This window comes from Rhinolophus ferrumequinum, chromosome 6 (genome assembly GCF_004115265.2).
Source record: "Rhinolophus ferrumequinum isolate MPI-CBG mRhiFer1 chromosome 6, mRhiFer1_v1.p, whole genome shotgun sequence".
Taxonomy (NCBI): domain Eukaryota; kingdom Metazoa; phylum Chordata; class Mammalia; order Chiroptera; family Rhinolophidae; genus Rhinolophus; species Rhinolophus ferrumequinum.
This window is the reverse complement of record NC_046289.1, coordinates 82,789,037-82,809,734: the sequence shown is the minus strand read 5'-3', so window position 1 is coordinate 82,809,734 and position 20,698 is coordinate 82,789,037. Positions and strand designations below refer to the sequence as shown.

The window sequence follows — 20,698 nt, the reverse complement described above, 5'->3', positions numbered from 1 at the left end:
TGGCTTTCTATATCCAATGTTTAACTCATGAACAGCACTTGATATTTCTAAATGAATAAATAAAACATCAACCATGACAGTTTTTTTTTTCCACAGTTTTTTTTGGGGAGTATTGGGGAACAGTGTGTTTTTCCAGGACTCAGCAGCTCCATGTCAAGTTGTTGTTTGCAATCTAGTTGTGGAAGGCACAGCTCATTGGCTCATGTGGGAATCCAACCCACCACCCTGAGGTTATGAGCACTGCGCTCTAACCACTTAACCAACCAGCCGCCCCACCATGCAAGTTTTAAAGTTTAAACAGTAAGCTGTTTAACCTAGAAACCTTTCAACATTTAAACAGCAGGCCATTTAGTCGTGTCATTTCACATGCTAATCATGCATCTCATTCCTGAAGGTGAGTGCAATGTTGCTGGCCCACTTGCCAGTGGGAAAATCTGGACATTCCAGAATGCATGTCCAGGAATTATCAGCCCACAGACAGGTCTCAAGCATCCTGTCATCTGCAGAACCCACCAGCTCAGTACCCTTCTCCTGGCCTTGACCTTACGTAGTGCCTATAGCCACTAAAAGAGGTGGGCAGAGAGACATATTCATGGTCATCTCTGTTATGTCTTTAGGTTAAGGAGTGTATGTTGGTCTACTCGTATGTGGTGTTTGTGTGCCCGCGCGTGGGGGAGGGAGGGAGTGAGGGAGGAAGGAGGCAGCGTGTGCATCCCTTCAGAGACGCCTTTCCTTGACTAGGTGACATTCTCCTGTCCACCCTCTCTGAGCACCTTATTCTCCCCCTCTGGGCCCATCACAGCTTTACTTGAATTCGTGTCATTAATACCTGTCTCGCCGGTAGATTGTAAACTGCACGAGGATAGGTACCTCACACGTTCCTGTTCACTCCTGTGTTCCCTCTGCCCAGCAGGATGCCCGAGGCATCACAGGTATTCCACAAACACCTTCTCCCACCAGCGTTTCTGGGCCAGACTGGGTGGACCCCAGGCGGCACCACCGCCCGGCTCACCAACGGCCGGCGGAGGCAGGGCGGGGCGTGCTGCGCGCGGCGGGTGCTCTCGCGGGGACAGTTCTCTGGCTCGCGTGGGCGCGGCCCGGGGAGGGGGAAGTGTGGAGGGGGCGGGTACGACGCGGGGCCGCGGGCTGGCCAATGAACTCCGGCCGGGCGGGGCTCGGGCCCGGCTGCCCGGGCCATCTCCGGGCTAGGCGTGCCCGCCGGTGACGCACCGGGCGGTGCGGGCCAATGGGCGCGGGCTGGCGGGCTGGCAGGCGGGCCTCGCGGGCGGGGGCATTAGGACACCAACGGGAGGCCTGCCGGACAGACTGACATTCGGCTGCAACGCAGGAGGCACGCGGCCGCGATGGCGCTGGCGCGGGCCTGGAAACAAATGTCCTGGCTGTACTACCAGTACCTGCTGGTCACGGCGCTCTACATGCTGGAGCCCTGGGAGCGGACTGTGTTCAGTATCCTGCCCGGGCCGTGGGCGCGGGGGTCGGGGTGGGGGGTTGGGGGCCTGAGCGGCATCCTTCCGGGCCCAGGGCCTGGGGGGCGGGGAACCGAAGGCGGAGAGGCGGACCGGCGGGAACCGCGCGCGCGGACTCGCTTTTCGCGGCGGGCACGCGTGGCAGAGGTCTCGTGGGCCGAGGGCGCGCTCCCGCGGTTGGGAAGGCCGTCAGGGGGCGAGGACTCTTGAGATCCCAGGTCGCCTTTGAGTCCTTTGGCCCAAGGTAGAAGCGTCTTTATTGCTGGAAGAAATCCCCTAGAGCGATGTCTAACGTGGCATGCCGTCGCTTGCACTTTGGCCGCGCCTGCCTTTGGTTCAGTCCCCTGTTTTCTGTGGGAGGCAGGGACCGTGTAAGGGGAGCAAATCGCTACCGGCTTGGATGCCTTTGACCTTTAACTGTCCCTGATTTAGCTGGCTCCGGTCCTAAAGAGAATGCTAAGTTTTCCAGCTTTTTAATTAGGTTGTGAATTTGTGTTCATGACAGCCCAATTCAATTTTTGAAAAGAGCCTGTTATTGTACCTATTGTATCTTCAAGATGGGTAGTTTAAAAGTGGTTTGTTTTTTTTTTACCCCCATTAATTTGCTGTCCGTGAAATCGATCCTGAAGAGGAATTTGTGGTTAATTGTAGATGGTGTTTGCAATTTTTCGTAGATAACTAGTACTTGTTAATGACTATTACGTGTGTGCTATGAGCCAAGCCAACTGTGCTAAGCATTTTCCCTGTATCTTAACTCATCTAACTTTCATAACGACTGAAATTAATAACTCAAGGTTGTGAAAATGGGATGCCTGAAGTCTGTGATGTTTGTCTCTCCATTTGTCTATGTAGACATCTCTTGATATTCTTGCAAAATAAATACTAGTCATGAGATGTAACTTTTTTTTTTTTTTTTTTTTTTTTAACTTGGGGGCCAGTGTGAAACAAGTATTTCACACAGCATACTTACTTCATACAAGATCTCTCCTTTTCAGTTCGGTTTAATTTGGAGTAGCTTCAGAACAGCTTTGCAAATGCGTAGTTGCATTCTGGTGGAGTGACTGAGGTAATTCATTTCAAGCCTTCAAAGTGTGTTTATTTGTGCTGAACTAGCATGAGATTGTACCTACAGCTGAGTCTTGTGTTTCAACACTGGAAGAATCTTAGCTGCTTACAAGGAAAGTTATTTTTGTTGTAAGCATTTCTTTCCAAACCTGGAATTTAAGAACCAGGATGCACATTTTGGATTTAAAATCTGAATGTAAAATATTCTCTGATTTCCTGCACCAGTTATTTGTAGCTGCAGTTTAGTCTTACGCTAAGTTCTGTAGGTGAGAGCTCATGAGGTCATCCTTGTGAAATGGATACTGAAATACAGAAGCACATACTTCTTGATTTAGTTAATTTAAACTCATCTTAAAAGTGACTTTAAACAATGTTGTGCTAAATTGAAACTCTTTAAATCAGAAGTTGAGCGCAGAGCCCACTGTCAGGGTCTACTACAGTAGTCGCTCCTTTTATCGGTGGTTTCGCTTTGTACCGTGTCAGTTACCTGTGGTCAACCATAATTCAAAAATACTAAATGGTAAATTTCAGAAGTAAAGAATTCATAAGTTTTAAATTGCCCACTGTAATGATATCTCACCTTGTCCCACTTGGGATGTCACTCATCCCTTTGTCCAGTGTATCCACTCATCTCTTATCAGAGAGAGAGAAAAACCACATTCACAGAACTTATTACAGTATATTGTTATGATTGTTTTATTTTATTATTGTTGTTAATCTCTTACTGTGCCTAATTTACAAGTTAAACTTTTTCATCGGTATGAATGTACAGGAAAAAACATAGTATATATATGGTTCCGTACTATCTGCGGTTTCCCGCATCCACTGGGGGTCTTGGAACAAATCCCCCACAGATAAAGGGGGGCTGCTGTATAGATTTTACACTTAAAAGCTTTTATTGGCATGTAGATGTATGCTATAGAATCACTGGTGTTATGGTTTTTATGTATTATGTTGCAGTAGTAATAGTGTCCCATAAATACTAGGTAATGGCTTTTTTTGGATTGGAGAAATAAGTTATGAAATGAAACGTAGTGCCTTTGTAGATTTTTGCCTTTGAAGCTTTTGACTTCTCATTGCGTTACATGACCAAAAGATTTCAGTTTTTAAAAAAACTAGTGAGAACTGCAGCCAGCTAGCATTGGGTACTATAGAATCCTATGGTTTTAAACCTAAGATTAAAAAAAAATTATTTCAAAGTTCATATCATTGAATTAACTCGGTAGAAATGCAATCCTTTGACATAAGCCAGTCTTAAATTACTATCAGCTATTGTATTTATATTATTTCAACTCAACTTACAGAGTTATTTTGAAGTCAGACATTTAATTCTATGGTTTGAAACATCAATTTGAGATTGAATCCTCATTCTAGCTTGGCGGAAAGAACTGAATGAGAAAGCTGGATTTAAAAAATTTTCTTTTCTACTTAATGGGGAGCTTTAATTACTGCTAAGTAGTTTGAATTTCATAAATTCATTAATAATTAGTAAGCTTCACCCAGAACTAGCTTGCGGCCAGTTACATGGTTTTAGAAAGACACATTCTTAAAAATTACATTGAACATAATCATCACTGCTAGAAACCTAAAATTTATTGTAGGAGAAATGTGTCTGGCTGTCTGAAAAATGGTCTTTGATTTAGAAGTCCTGGACAGAGAAAGACTCTGGAAGATAAATGCATTAATTTGCATTTCACTGCTCTAATTCCTTTAATAATTTGAGGTTGTCCCTATTTTAGGGAAAACTGATAGCTATAACTTTTTGCACACTTACTAGGGGCATCCTTGAACATCTGAGTTTGCTTTTCTATTTCTTCAGATACCAAATAGCTAGAAGTGAATTTATAGCTGTTGTAAATTGAAAGGTCAATCCCAATTGATTATGAGGATTTTTGAAGTTATCTAAGTAAAGAAATTGTGACTCACAAAAAATAATTTAAAATGTTTTTAAAGAAATGCATGTGTGTCAAGTCAGACACATTGTAAATAGTTCTTGAAACAACATTTATAAATGCTATTTTGTAAATTCTTCCGTGCTAGTACCTGCATCCTAAATTTTCTCTTATTTGTCATATGATATTGCATTTGAAACCATAATGAACTTTTGGTTTGTTAGCCAGTATTTAAACTTTCTTCATGTGCACACACGGTTTCTGTCTTACAAAAAAATATGTGATACATGCATTAAGACAGAAGGTAATACTTAAAATGAATCACGTAAGTGCTAAGTTGTATTACAATGAATACCACAGAAGGAGACCTGTGCAGACTGAGAACCATTGACCTTCATCTCAGAGCGAAGTTTTTAACAGGGTTCAAAAGCTCCTTTCCCTATTGGCAGCCATCACTGCTAAAGAAAAAGACTAGGTTTTGTAACAGATAGGTTTTGTAACCAGTGAGACACTCCCTGTAGTGCCTCATTAAATAACATTGTAGCCAGGCTGTGGGGGGCAGGTGGAAAAATTAAAAATACCTTGTTGAAATAATTTGAAGCATAATAAGTAAGTCATTTTAGGCTTGCTACTTAAAAAAAATAAAGTTTTATTCTGTAACCACTGGGTTATACAGAGGGTGCCAAAAAATGTATACAAATTTTAAGAAAGGAAAAAAAACTGTATTAAAATTGTAATACTCAGTATATACCGGTAACAAAAGATGAATACAAGTCATGTGTATACACTTTTTTGGCACCCCTGGTATTTGCCATCTCTCTACAGCTTCTATTTATTTTAAACAAAATGTGGGCAGTTTTGGGGTTATGTTAGGAATTAGATTCCCCCTGAAAGACAGTCTATGTTTTAAACCACAGTGCTGGGCATAAAAATAATGCTTTAGAAACATTTGTTTATATATTGATGTGTCATTTCAAAGCAATTGCATAAGTATTTGGGAATGGTAAAAGAGACCTGATTTAAAACCACATTTAGAGTAGCTTTGGAGCTTGGCTGTTTCTGATCAACAGAATTTAGTTCTTGGAGAGAATTCAAATTTAAAGAAGTAGAAAATGCTATAGATTGAAAGAACTTCTTCCATTTAGTTTAGAGATGTTAAATTTGCATTGCTCTGTCTACTCTCTTGTATTATGTATACATTTGCTGAGTTCTGTGTTCCTAAAGTATTATGTACTTTTCTTTTTTTTTTTAAGGAGGGCACAGCTCACAGTGGCCCATGTGGGGATGGAACCGGCAACCTTGGTGCTACCAGCACCACGCTCTAACCAACTGAGCTAACGGGCCACCCCTATTATATACTTTCTAATTGCCAGATAGTATTCTAGATAGTGGGACTATAACTGTGAGTAAAACAAATAAAAATATTTATCCTAATGCCACTAGATAAATAATGTTAAAAAATAGATGATTAGATTGTAATAGCTGTTATGCAGAAAAATACAACAGAAGAGGTTAGGAAGTAAGGAAGAGGGAGTGTCCTTCAGCTTTAGCTGGAGTGGTCAGGAGGGGGACATTTGGAAAGATTTAAGCGGGGCAAGCATTCCAGGGGCAAGAGCATTGCAGGCAGAAGGAACAGTAAGTACTAACGCCTCAAGGCACCAGCGTGTCTGGCAGGTTTCAGGGATGGAGTGAAGGGGGGTGTGAGTGGCAGGGCAGGAGAGGAGGTCAGTTCCTATAGGGCCTCCTGGGCGTTGGAGTGAGAGTGCGGTGAAGGGAAGTGCCTCATGTTTTGAGTAGAATCACTCAAACCCAGTAATAATTTTCTCACTGACATTTTAATATTTAATAAGATAGGAAAATAAGCCACAAGAATATGCATTTCTTTTCTCCATGAAACTCAAGCTCTTTTCATTTTGAATGGAAAAAAAAGAATAACTTATGAACCATCTTCCCCCTCATTTTTAATGTACTGAAATGGACTTCATTTCTTCCTTCAAAGAAATTAGAGACACGTTTTAGGAAAAATTCGAATTTCTACCCGTTCCCGGATGCCCCCTGTCAGTTCAGCTCCAGGAGCTGGGCAGTGAGTGCTCTGGGAGCAGGGCGGGAAGAACTTATGGGAGTGCTCGGAGCACTTTCAGGGAGGTATCTGAGTGTGTGGTTTTGTTTTTCCCAGATTGGAAGAAGGTATGGACTGGGGTACAGAGGTGTGCTGGGGTGGCGAGTCCGCCAGGCTGACTGGCTGAAGCAGGGATTCTTTAAGGCAGAATAAGTGGGAAGTAGCATTGAAAAAGCAGGTTAGGGCTATTGATTAATTCAACATACTTCTGTGTGCATAACTTGTGTCAGATGCTGCTCTGGGAGCTTGTGATACATCAATGAGCCTATGAAACTAAGATTCCTGTCCTTGCAGAAATTTTATTGTGAGTGAATTATATAGTATGTTAGGTGGTAAGCATTACGGAAAACAGGAAAGTGTGTTGGGGGATAAGAAATATGCGGATGGGTAAGAGTTGCTGTTTTGAAAGAGGAGAGGCTTAATTGAGAAGAGATATTTGAGTAAAGACATAAAAGGAGGTGAGGGAGTTAGCAGGTTAGACTGACGGGAGAGCGTAGCTGGCAGAGGGAACAGCCAGTGCAAAGTCCCTGAGTCCAAAGCCTGCCTGGCAGGTGTGAAGGCCACCACGGAGGCAGGTATGGCCAGAGCTGAGGGAGCTTGGGGAGAGGAGTAGGCGGTGGTGTCAGAGTCAGTGGAGATCCTGGATGTCACTGTAAGAAGTTTGGTTTTTAATATTGGTGGAAAAGGGTGCTCTTGAAAAGTTTTGAGAGAGGAGTGATCAATCTGACTTTAAGTTTGAATAGGTTTACTTTGGTTGCAGGGTTTGGAATAGATTAAGGGGGGTGAGAGGAGGCAGCGTAGAAGCAAAGTAGGTGTTTTGGATTGAGGAAGTCTTTGAATGATAATGAAAGAAGAGAGCAGTAAACATTTTAATCTGTATGTTATTTTCAGTAGCAACTAAGTGAATTTAGCTTCTGACATTTTTGCTGTATCTTCAAATGCTTACAGCTAGAATTGAGAAGGATTTTTCTTTTCATCTCAACATACTAAAGTATTTGAGAGTTTAGAAAATATGAATTCTTAAATTATAAATAAAAAATAGTTTACACATCCTCATGGTTCAAAACTCAAAAGGTACAAAAACGTAGATGGTGAAATTCTTTCCACCCCTGCCCCAGCCACCCTGAGGCAACCGGTGTCAGCAATCTCCTGGGCATTTCTTCTGAGAGATTCTGTGAATTCCTAGAACATACTCTTAGTAGTTGTTTGATAGTGCATGGCTTGGTGAAATCAGAGTTTTTAGAAGCCAATAGAGAAGTGTTTCAGGAACGCATTTTGCCATGACTCTTTTGGAGGTACTAATGATTGACATGCTTCCCTGCAATTAAGTATCTCTGATTTTTGTATATTTTTATGCAAGGTATATTTTGTAACTAAAACACAACAAACCAAACAAAATTAACCAAGAAAAACACTATATTTTGGCCAGTGGGCCCTTTAGATCACTGTCTGTCTCTGTCTTTGGGAGAACTTCCCCTGAGCTGTTCAATGAAGGCAATTATCATTAAAAGCCCAATTCACTGGAGGCTTCCACTAGGATTTTTTTTAATGCGTTCCTTTTTTGAAGAAAATGTACATATAAAATCACCTGACCCTTTAAATAGATTTCCAGTAAAAATCTGCATGTGATTTGCTAATTAGGCAAAATTCTTAATATCAGAGGTTACTTCTAGAAAAATATTCTTAGTAAATAAGCTTAATGCCTTTTAGAAAGATTTTCTCAAGGCACTTTCAAACAAAATGTGATTTCAGAATAACCTTCAAATAACCTGAATATTTTGCAGTATCTTCAGACTTATGTAGAAAATGAATTTCTTCTTGACAATCTTTAGTATTTCTTTTATATTTTGTGCCATTTCCTTTTGACCTCCCTTTACATAGAAATGAATGCAGCTTTCTGTTACCAGGGACGACTAACTGGGGAAAGCAGAGGTAGGAATAATTGTAACTGATAAATTAATTCTTCCGATCTGTATTCAGACTTTTTGTTTGTGTAGCCCCTAAAAGAACAAAAAGCACATGTGTGTTGCTCATTTAGTTGACATCTGACATCTTTCATAGTAAATTGAGACAGTTATAAAAGGATTTAATTTCTCGCTTTTCACACATGTATTTTATTATTGTATATTTTTGTTAAAACCTTAAAAGTATTTCTCTTATACAATTCATAGAAAATGTTCATCACATAACCTAATTGCCAAGGCCAGCCCTCATTGTGAAGCCAAATAGGCAAAATTAGCCTAAATTTGTGTCAGAAAAAGCTCAGTGCCATTTTTCTGTTCAAATAATTATGTAAACACGCCTTCACTCCTATCTCACTTTTTTTTTTTGTGTGTGTGGTTTTATAACTTTATTTGACAATGTGTGGCGGTTAGTTCTTATCCACATTGACTCTGTAGAATTTTGAAAGTGGTGACAGGTAACCAACATACAGAGCTTGTTTGGTTTATCTTTATCCTCAGTGCATTTTCTGGACAGTAGCAAGTGGATATGGTGTGGGACATTCTTTATTCCTTTGGCCCAGATGGCTTTGTTGAACCTGGTGTCAGTGGGTACATCCGGAGTTTCCATCTCTCTCCTGGCAAATTCCCAGATCTCTGAGTGGGCGCGGGGCACGCTTCTGGAAGTCCACTTCCAGATGAGCTGTGAATGTCGACTATATCTGGGCACGGCTGCACCCATGGCACAATGGCTCTTCTTGCCATACTTCTTTGCGGGATCTATTCTGCTGGGCCCAGGTTGGAAAGGTGGCTCACTTCTGAATTCAGATTATTAGATGGATAGATAGATAGGTGAGGCTTGGAGCTCTGGCACAGCTCCAAGAGTTTGTTCCCTGAATGAAATAAAGTACAACCCAAGTTAGTTATTATTCTTTTGTGTGCTGTCCCAGAGGTTCTTTTATACCCCAGGGCAATGCCGAATGGCAAGATTCAGGAAGTAAAGTGGGAGAAGTGCAGTTGTAAAGGGGGGGGGGTGGGAAGGAGAGCTAGCAGCAGATCTCTACAATTCTCAGGTCCCCTTTAGGAGACAGTAAGTACAGTGGAAGCTGAAGACCTGTCAACTGGTTCCCTTTGCCTGCTCCTAACCTTCTGGAAAGGCTTCTTGTACCACCAGGGCTTCGGAGCTTTAGTTTGAAGACTGCTCTAACACATTTTGCCTTGATATTTGGCTGCCCAAGTCAGCATGTTAGAATATACCTGATCTATACTCCTTAGGATACTATAACTTTCTCTTTAGTAGTTTTCGGGAAAGGTGGAAGATGAAGAAAACCATACCACACAAGGGCTCAATGGTCTGGACCAGGATGGGCAGGGAAAGTTATGGGCGGCTGATGGCGGTTGGGACAGAGCACACAGATATCCTACGGTGTTTCAGCATATGATACCAGTGATTTATCAGGAGAGGTGACTGTGGGTCATGTCTTCCCTGTTTCATATTCTTAAAGACTTTGTCGGTGTCCCCCCCCCACCCCCCACCCCATCCCCAGGCTTTGAGTGTTGTAACTTTTACGGTACTTAGGGGCAAAGATAAGATAAATTCTTTTGATTAAAACAAACAAACCCTCAGTGCTCAAATTTAATAATTAAGACTATACGTCCCAGAAGATTTACTTAATAGAGTATATATATACTTTTTATACATTGGAATGCTTAAAAAATAGTAGTGATGGAATGATAGAAAGATAGTATTTATGATCAATAATTATAAAAAGTAGAATTACTACTAATATAGAAATTTCGGCTACTGTCTTATATGTGTTCCTGAAAAATTCCCCCAAAGTAGGGTTTATGGGAAAATAGCACTGAGGCAGACCACTCAAAATTCATGCAGCTTAGTAAGCAGGAACTGACAAAAAAACAGTTGGCATCTAGGGGATAGTAACTTGGAGAGCCTGGAGGCTGGAGGCTGACCCAGGGGACATTAAAAATGCATGAACAGAATTGACCGGAAATGCGGACGTGGTGCGGATGGTGTGGGCTGCCACTGAAGAGGTTTAGAAGGCAGTGGAACCTGCCGCAGGCAGAGCTGTGCTCGCCTGGAGGTGCCCCTTTCTGGAGAGGGAGCCCAGGTGCAGATGCTAATTTTGCATTTTCTTAAAATAGAGCTAAACGGACTCCTACCTGTGCAGTCAGCGGCTGCGCTGAGGGATGTTTCTTATAATTCTTTTCCCACAAATGTGGCTCCCCTAATTTATGAAATATCCCATATGAGACAATGCAGACAAATTCCTATGCTTTACTAGTCATGTGTGAGCTCACTGCGTTCTGGAAATGTATTGTAGCAGAATAGATATTTCAGAGCAGACTGGGAATTTTTTTTCCTCCGACCTTAGGACTTCACATCTTCATGAAGTTAATAGGAGCTCTAATTATAAAGGTACAGAGCTTTGGTGTCTCTGGGCTCAGAGCAAGAAACCATTTCCAGGATTTCAGCGCAGAGTGGAACATGGTCATTGCTTTTTTTGTTTATTTAGTTTTTAAAGAGTTTGTCATCAAGTTGTGGTTTCTAAAATCAATATCCAAACGTAGGTATAATCAGCACTACAGAAAGCTTAGAGAATGGGTTTTGCTTGCTAAACACCAACTTCTGATGCTGATGTAATATCCTTTAATATGCCCCGAGAACATCAAATTGGCTAACATAGAAATGACTGTAACAGTATGGCTTCCCCTTATTTTCATTTTAAGGCAACTAGAAAAGTATCAAGGGATAGTTAATGTATTTGATAAAAATAAACTTTCTTGACATTTCTGTTGGTGCTGATCTCCAAGTTTTCAAGGTCAAGAGGAAAAAAACCCACCATAATGAGGACGATTTCCTTCTTGGAGCTTCATTCGGTAGCTGATGACAGCTTTCACTTAGGGCTTTGGTTGGTTTTTCACCAAACAGCCGACAGTAATACTTTGAGAAATGCTTTATTATTTTCAGTAAGCTGCTTCCTTAAAATAAATTAGATTTATCAGAACTTTTGAGTGCTACGCATAAAAGTAGCATTTTAGAACTGATTTTAAAAAAGGAGTTTGACTAACAGAAAATTGGATTGTTTTCGATGACATTTGAAGTTTGTTTTTTGATGTGACCAGTGTAGAGACTTAAAGCATTGAAGAAAGGTGTAAGTCATACCCACTGGAACAAAGGTCCCTGGCCTTTTCCCAGTGAGAAATTACTTTTGATTTCTCCAAAGTCTTATGAATCGGTTACTAAGGTGATTGTGCAGTTATTGGTTGGGACAAGAGGTGTTAGTTTCTGTGGTCTTCCTTCTGATTACTGTATTTATCTTTAAAGAATTTCCTCTCTTTGTTATTGGGCTTTTGTTGTTGTTGTTGCTGGGAAAACGGTTGGGGACAGCCCTTGTATGGGCAAAAAGATTTTTATTTTTTTCATATCTAGAAACTTACCAGCTCCTGATTAGTTGGGGATACCTGTTAAAGAAACAGCAAACAATGCAGATATATGGTTTCACATCTATTTGCTTTTAAGTCCATTGAACCCATAAAATATTTATGTTATGTCCAGGTTATAAATAATCTCTGATTGTTCATTCAGCCCTTGAACAAACATTTATCTTCAGCGCCTGCACATATCCTGGTACGTTCTCTGTCAGTTCTTGAATGATTTACGCAGTGCCTGCTTTCTCTCGCAAGGCACTACAGATGGAAGCGAGGGGGCTGCTGAGCTGAGCTACTGCTGCTGCTCTCAGCTCTTAAAATTCAGTGGTAGTGACAGTTATAAACACACAAACCAGAAAAGCCTATTTTTTAGTTTTTGAGGTTTTTTTTTTTGTTTGTTATAATCTAGATTTCACTAACTTTATTCTGTATGTCTTGAATCATGTAGCCCCTTTAGAATGTAGACCCAATTATTAATTTGTGTACAGCTACTGATACTTGTATTATACAAACAACAATAAGAGTTTGACAAATAGAAAGATTATCATTTTTTAAATTGCATTCCAATATATGTGTGTTTCATAGCATCGATTATTTTTACCTATTTTGCCTCTCTCTCTCCTCTCTGTCTCCCTCCCTTGGAGAGAAAGAGAGAAATTTATGTTAAAGATGATGGAGAGGTGGTGTCTAAATGCTCTCTCCCAGGAAGTGGGATCCTAAAATGTTAATGCAGGAAGCAGCTTCATTTTATGGAGAAGCAGCTCAGGTCCAGAGAGACTGTGATGTCCCAGGATTGTACTATAAATTAATAGCAAATTAGTAGCAGGGTGACCTTGCATGGTTCCCAAACATTGGTGAGTCATGATGTTAAATGCCCAGGCCCTCAAACAATAGTTTTAATAAGGATTATATTGCCTTTTGTTGCAGAATAGATTTGATTCCAAATTCTCACATCAACTTGGAGAGGCAGTTGATGTGCGTCCGTCCCCATTTTAAGGAGACTGGTGATGAAAGAGGTTTTGATACACGCAGGGATTGGCAGAGTCACAACTCAAACCTAGGTCGCCTCCAGTGCCATGGTGTTTCCAGTATCCCTTTCTTGTACTTTATAGTGTGTCAAGGATACTTTAAACTTTGAGATGTGTGTTAAAGAATGCAGTGGATTGAGAAATCCACTCAAATACCAGACAGCAAATTATATAATAGCTGGTGTACTCTAAATGGTATATGTTTAGCTGTGTTTGTGAGCACACGTCTAAGGAGATGAATATCATCTGTTCCCTAACCTTACAAATGTCACAATAAAACCTATTTCTAAGAGTGAACATAAAACTACCATTTTAAATGATGCCAAGCATAATCTCGGGGAATATTCAACTCAGTACTCTGGAGCTATTTCCACTATGTTGCTTAAATTGCATTTGTAGAAAGCTGCTTATAAGAGGTGCCTTCTTTGTAAGGTGGTTACTAAGGCTAGTAGAAGTTCCTCATGGTCCCGTTGCCTGCTGTTCCCTTAGTGTGAATGTTACTGTATAGTTAAATCAGTTTGAAATATTCTCTTATGGTCGAGAGCTTAAAGATCATTTTGGGGAATAATTGTGAAATTTAACTGTATAGAAAACTTGCTTTTAGCAGCTTATTTAATTATTGATTCTGGAAATAATTAGGAGAAATGAGATCAGAATATAGGAACATTTTTTTTTGAGGGGGACACAGGATGAAAGTTAAATTTAATAAGTAGCTCTGGGTAAAAGGTTAGGTTAAGTTTTTCTTGTTTGTTTGTTTTGATCAGCTTATAAATTGGCATTTGCATCTAGGTTTAATTGATTTTGGGTCATTTTCTGTTTATCGGTTGTTTTTTTTTTTTTTTTTTTTTTTTTTTAAGGAGGGCAGTGCTCACAGTGGCCCATGCAGGGATCAAACCGGCAACCTTGGTGCTACCAGCACCACGCTCTAACCAACTGAGCTAACTGGCCACCCCTTTTCTGTTCATCTTGGCCCGAATTGAGAGTTGTTTATTCTATTTCTGGGAGCAAAGTCTTTCTATTTATTTCCTAGTAACAAATTAGATCCAGTGATGCCTAACCCAAACTTTGTAAAGGAGGAAGATCTTTCACACAGAACAGTTTTTAGTCTAGTCCTATGTGTGGTTTCATTTTCCTTGACAGTTCTCATTTATTAAAAAAACTTACTGACTATTCAGGCACACAAAAACCTTGTAAAGAATAATACAATGAATGTGGACATACTACCAACTAGCTGCAGAAAAGCATCACTCATACATTTGAAGCCCCCTTTGTGCTCCTCCTCAGTTGCTTCTCCCTTCTTCCTGTCCCCCTTTCACCCGACCGAGGAACCATCATCCTGAATCGCGTATATAGAATTACCGTTTATTTCTTGCTCTTTTTACTCCACATGTGTGCATCCCAACATAGTGCTATGTAAAGTCATACGCTCTAGTATCTTATGTTTTAATCAAGCAAGCAATCTATTTAAGTTTCCTTAAGTTCTTGTTCACTTAGAAAAACATCATGATTTTATATGCATATAAAAATTTAGAAGTTGGACCATTTAGTGTTCACAAAATTGAGCTCAAGTTTTAGAGTCTTGTCTTATAGTGGAGTAATCTCTGTTAAGCTAATTTAACTGGTATGTTCTCCATACTAAATTGGAGAATTATAGTGCCATAAAGACTATATAATATAATCAATCAAATGGCTGTTTTCAGTAGTCACTTCTTACTTGAATTTGAGCCAATGACGTGAAAATTATTACTATATCATTTCGTTTGCTTGATGTATACGTTTATAAGACTTACATAAAAGCTGTATAAAACCAAAAAGCATTCTGAAAATACAGTGTTGCTTAGAAATGGATTTTGTTTTTCTTTTTTGTGCTCACTATAAATTTTGTCAGCATAGTAATGTGTGAAATATGTAGAAAGCACCATGGTGTCTAGAGTCAAATAATGTTTCTTGAGCCATTCCTTTATTCATCAAATATTTATTGACTAGATGTTATGTTAGACGTAGGAGATACGAAAATAGTAAGGCATTGTTCCTGTGTTCAAGGGGTTGATAATCTGGATGAGATAAATATATCTTCAAATAGCTAATGTTAGGTGGTAAGTGCTGTATTGTATGAATATAGAGCTTTATGAGCAGTAAAGAGTAATTAATTCTGCCAGGAGGTTGGGGTAAGAATGGGGAAAATAATGAGTGCTAGGGAAGGCCTAATACAAGAGGAAATAACTAACTGAGCTCTCAGAAGGATTAGGTTTTTTCTATGAGGAATAGGACTCTTCATATACAGGAAGGTATTATAGTATAGTGGTTAAAAACACATATTTTTGGAGTTCACTAGTTTGGTTTGGAGTTGGCTCCATTGTTTACTCTGATGCTGAGGGTATTTTTGAACTTGCTGAACTGCCTAACACTGCTGGGACCGTGCTAGACATTCACAAAATGAAAGCTCCTACTCCTGCTGTTTTTCTTAATTACTATTAAACCATAAGAAAAGGGAGAGCAGTATGAAAAGATAGAGCGTTGTTTCCTACGTTACTCCTGGAACATGGCTGTGAGTAGGGTGTGTTTGTTGAGGGGATGATTCGAGCGTTGGGAGGTACAGTGGAAAAGTAGCATAGGAGATGCTCTTGGTCCCCGCTTCGATCCCCCAGCTGCTTTGAGCGTTGCCTGCTGATGCTGTCTAGCTGCCCCCTTTTCCAGAGTATTGCCCTCAGCCAGGGCAGCTGTCTTGCTCAGGTGGTTTTTCTTCAGCCCATCCTGCAGCCGATGTTGGACAGATAAAGGGATACAAAGGTCAGGGCCCTGCCTCAAAGCAGCACCATCTCTGTGGTACAATTCGTGCTCTAGAGTCCCCTTGGGAGCGGAGTCCCTAAACCTTCCCCCCCCCACCCGCCACCCCCTTGCCCCATTTTGTTCTGCTCTACTCACTCCACTTCTAATAAAACGCTCTCAAGAGTAACTTATACAAGAATCCCTGTCCCAGGCGCTCAGTTCCTGTCTACTTCTATGGACTCCAACCTAAAACAGGTATTTTGGACAAGATTGCATACTTGGCTTAGAATTTCAGGTGCTATCCTATGGGCACTGGGAAACCTAATGCATTTGAAAAGGATCACTCTAGTAAAGAGATGCCTGGGCAGGGGCTAGAGGCCTCAAATGGGACCTTGACATGGTTAAGTAAGGAATGATACATACCTCAGTCATTTATCATTGATGAGGGTAGGGGACATGAGCTATAAGAGTCCTTTGTAGGGGTTGGGAAGAACTGAGAAGTTTTAGATAATTTGAATGTGGGGAGAAGGAATCAAAGAAGTTTCTAGATTGGATGACTAGGCAAATAGTTAATCAATAGTTATATGAAATAGTTCACATCAAAGAGCTATATCAACTACTTTCAAGTAGAAAAAACAGGACTCATTGGAGAGTTTTTTTTGGAGAAAATGAGTTCAGTTTTGGCTCTGTTGAATTCGAGGTGCCTTATGGAATGTCAGGTGGAAATGTTCAGTGGTGGGAAATAATTTGCAACAACAACATGTCATGTCAACAACATGAAGGTAATTGTTTACATTATACGAATATATAGGGCCCAATGCAAAACGCCGGCAACCCCATTTTTATCATTTAGAATGCTTTCAGCTACAAGTAAGAAAGAAAATCTAACTCACACTCAAAATCTGAGCGTGAAGGGAATTTATTGGTTTATGTATCAGAAAATCCAGTGGTGGTGTGTGCTTCAGGGTGGTGTGATCAGGGCGTGTGGCTGCATTTTTCTGAGATCATTGTTGTTCCATCGCCTTCGTGAGTCAGCTGTGTTCTGAGTCTCGCTTTCCTCCTGGAGGCAAAGTGATGCCAGTGATTCCAGGAATCCTCAGCAAATTGCATATTCAAGGTGGAAAGAGAGAATTTAATTTGCATTTCTGGATTCCTGGCAGAAGTCCTAAGCTTGGAGCTGGTGGATCACTTTTGGGGGTGAGCATTGTTACAAAGGGGGAAGCATTTACTAATTGGTTAAGGTCAGTTAGGGCTTGTCCCTGGAGATGGGAGAGGGCGAGGCACTCCAGGAGCACGGCTGCTATACTGGGAGGAGGCGTGGAGTGGAGGTCTGCGGGACAAGCACAGCATTCACATAAGGGACAGACAAAGAGCCAGTAAAACTGGAAAACGGTGAGAGAGAGGAGAGGCGAGCCCTAGACAATACCTCAGCCTAGGGAGAAAAGAGTTTTGAAGAGGAAAGACTAACATAGTGTCAGTTCGACTGGATTTGATAAGGAGACCGTTGGTAAGCGGAGAGCGGTGTGTGTCGCCTGCAGGGGAGAAGTCAGACAGCAGTGTGGGTGCTGAGCGGTGGGTGACGCGGGAGCAGGGAGCTTTTTTAAAGAAGAAATCAAGTGTGAAATAGGTGCTAGTTTAAGAAAGAACTGGATTAAGGGAGGCTAAAAAGGAAATAAAAAAAAAATGATGGGAGAGTTTTTACCTGTATTTGCTGGATGAGAGGAATGAATTTAGAATTGGAGTCAGACAGCTTTGGTTTGCTCTCTGGCTCTAAAGACAGCCTGTATGGCCCGGGACAAGTCCCTCAGTGTTTTATCAGCCTCTGAGGAGTAATAGGTATAACAAACATTTCACAGTCACTCTGTAAGAGTCAAGCAAGATAATAGATAAAAGAGGTTTGTCAACTACACTGTTATACAAATGTTAGTTAGTAGTAAGCACATTGTTTATATAAACCCTATCTTCTCATAAAAGAATGTAAAGTATTATAGGACTAACTACTAGTATGTAGACCTGAAAAGTATGAAAGACAGGAGGGAGGGGGCAGGGGTAGAGAGAGAAAGAATATGAATGAATTAATGAGTGAATAAATGAATAAAACATAGTCCTAGTTCAGAAGCAGTCATTCCTCTCAGCATGGCCACATCATTGCAAAAGGAAAAGCTCTTAGATTTTATATAATATTCGTTAGCAGTATTTTGTGCGGCCCTAGAGGAGGGCCCCTTGTTGATTTGCATATATACACTTTCAGTTCCTTTTGGAATGAGAAGGAAGGCTGTACAGAATGTTTATTGTTTTGGTTATTGAGATGACCTTTATTTCCTGTTGTGAAGTTTAATCATCATAATAATAAATGTTTAATAGCAGGTGCTGTCAGTTTATGTGTCACTAGTATATGATTGATTTTAGCTTTAGCCTCAAAGCCAATGCTTTTAGCCACATTCTAATCTAAATCTGCAATTCTTGGATCATACATTCTTATTACTTAATCAAGTCGGTAGACCTTCTGCAGTCATTATATACAATTTTATTCCTATACATTTCTGTTTCTTTGGTTGAACAGTGTCACTTTCGATGTTTAATTTGAAGCAGCCTGATACTTTGAAGTATAATGGGGAGAATAACAGTACCTACCTTGGAAAGTGATGGTGAGGAAAGCATCAAGCAAATGGGTCCTTCAACCTAACACAGTTGTTGAAAAGTGTTGGGATTTAGTTTTGAGTAAATTAAGAAAGATACTGATTTTCCTTAACTACCACTCAGATTCCATGCTGGTTTCCTTCGTGGGGATGGCACTGTACACAGGCTACGTCTTCATGCCTCAGCACATTATGGCGATACTACACTACTTTGAAATTGTACAATGACGAAGATGTGACCAGAATCGAGAGGTTCCTTAGTGAAGAACCAACCTCTGAAGTTGGAATGAGACTTCATCAGATGTCCTAAGAACTTCTAGATGTCAACATAACCAACCCTATGAATATAAAGACTGAAATTCATGAGTAGAACAGGAAAACAATCCTGACTCATGTGTTGTGTTCTTTATTTTTAATTTTGAAAGAAGCTCTTGTACAGCTGTTTTTGTCTATTTTAACATTGTAGTCATTTGTACTTTGATATCAGTATTTTCTTAACCTTTGTGACTGTTTAAATATTACCCAGTGAAAGCTTTTCTTAATGTAACTTTGAGTACATTTTAATTGCCTTCTATTTCTAAAACTCAAAGTCATTAGTTAGGCTTTATTGTTCTTGCTGTTGTATGGCATATACGTCTGCCTGGATATATTTCTACTCTTGACCAAAGTTTTGTAAGAACTGGGGCTGGGGGCTGGGGAGGGGAGGATATTTTATTGAGAACTATTTACAAAAGACTTTTCTGTAAGTTCGAACTCAGGAGTACAGTTTTAGCTATCTAGACTCTAACAGCTCTGCTTTAAAACTATTACAGTGTTTCTTAACAATGAAAAAGGAAGATCTTGCTAAAGTTAAAAATAAGGAACATTTCACCTTTTAAATATTTAATTCTTTTTTATCTTTATCAAGATGTTTATTACAGCGTGTTTATCAAAACAACAAATAAAGGACTATAATTTCGTTCACTATTTCCCAAAATAGGGTACTAGGGTAATAATGAGGAAAGAAAATAGGACCTTTTACTTAATGAAATATTATGAAATCATGGCAGTGATGCTTTAGAAGGCTGGTGCCATGGAAAGTCTGACGTTGTTTTCATGATATGATACAGTTACATTCTAAATATTTAATTCTTATGTGGACTCATTTCCAGAAAACTTTGGTGATGACTCTTGTGATAAAAGGTGGCTAAGTAGCGTTATTGTGTAATGCTTATACACCATAGAGTTTTTAATAGAAAGTAAATCAGTTTCCTCTGAGGGCCATTATTAATGATGTATTTTCTTATGTTTAATTTCATGATTGTAATGGGTACTGCAAATGCATTTGCGCATTGCAGTAAGATATGATGAGATGAATTGTTAAAAACCATAGCAAAAAGAAACGCAAACTTGGTTAAACTGCTTTCACTCTTTGTATTTTTTTAAAATATTTTTATTCCTTAAATGTAAAATGACTGCCTAATTTTTTGATGTAAACTCATTAAATTCAAAGAGAAAAATAATCTGATGTAGTAGTATATTTTTTCCCCTCAATTGTTAAATATTGATCTAGTATTTATATTTCTGAATTGATTGTTATGGACAGATAAGCAGTAAGTATAACTTAACATGTCTCTCAACATAAAAATATTACTAATTTAAAAAATTAGACATACAAGGTGTGATCAAACAATACAGTGAATGTTTAAATAAAAAAATTATTACAGTAAGAGACACATTGCCATTAATCCCCCTCAAAATACTCCCCCTCACTTTGAACACACCCTATCGTTCTTGTCACTTTCTGAAGCAGTTCTGGAAGTCCTCTCTCATGAGTGTCTTTAGTTGCGCTGTCATGGCTGCCTCGATGTCCTGAATCATTTTGACTTTGGGGAAGAGCCAGAAGTCACACGGTGCCAGTGAATAAGGTGGATGAGAATAGACCGTAATGTTTTTATTTGACAGAAGTTGCCATATACCAGAAGCCATGTGTGACACGGAGCGTTGTCATGATGGAGGATGAAACCGTTTGCCCATTTCATGTTAATGCGTTGTTCGTGATCCATGATTTATGGCTCACTTTAAAACACACCTCTCAACTGTAGCTCATGCCCGACCGACTGCATCAAACAAGTTGAAACTTGTCACACACTGTTACTAAAGTTCCACATGCTGCTTTCCGTATTGAAGATCCCTGCCTTTCTGTTGGCTGGCACTTGGCAGCAGCATTCAGTGTATTTTGTGATCACAATGGAAGAGCTGTGTGTCACACATTGCTTCTGGTATGGCAATGTCTGTCAAATAAAAACGTTACTGTGTGTCCTCATCCA

The 20,698-nt window shown here is 40.0% G+C and overlaps 1 protein-coding gene across 1 annotated transcript; it reads left to right on the top strand.

Moving 5' to 3' along the window:
* The first annotated feature begins 1,285 nt into the window (after positions 1–1,285).
* On the top strand, positions 1,286–19,211 carry SPTSSA (serine palmitoyltransferase small subunit A). The gene is made up of 2 exons (XM_033109598.1): positions 1,286–1,467; positions 18,514–19,211. Exons 1-2 carry the CDS (start codon positions 1,365–1,367, stop codon positions 18,615–18,617), a joined length of 207 nt encoding a protein of 68 aa, XP_032965489.1. The 5' UTR covers positions 1,286–1,364; the 3' UTR covers positions 18,618–19,211.
* The last annotated feature ends 1,487 nt before the right edge of the window (positions 19,212–20,698 follow it).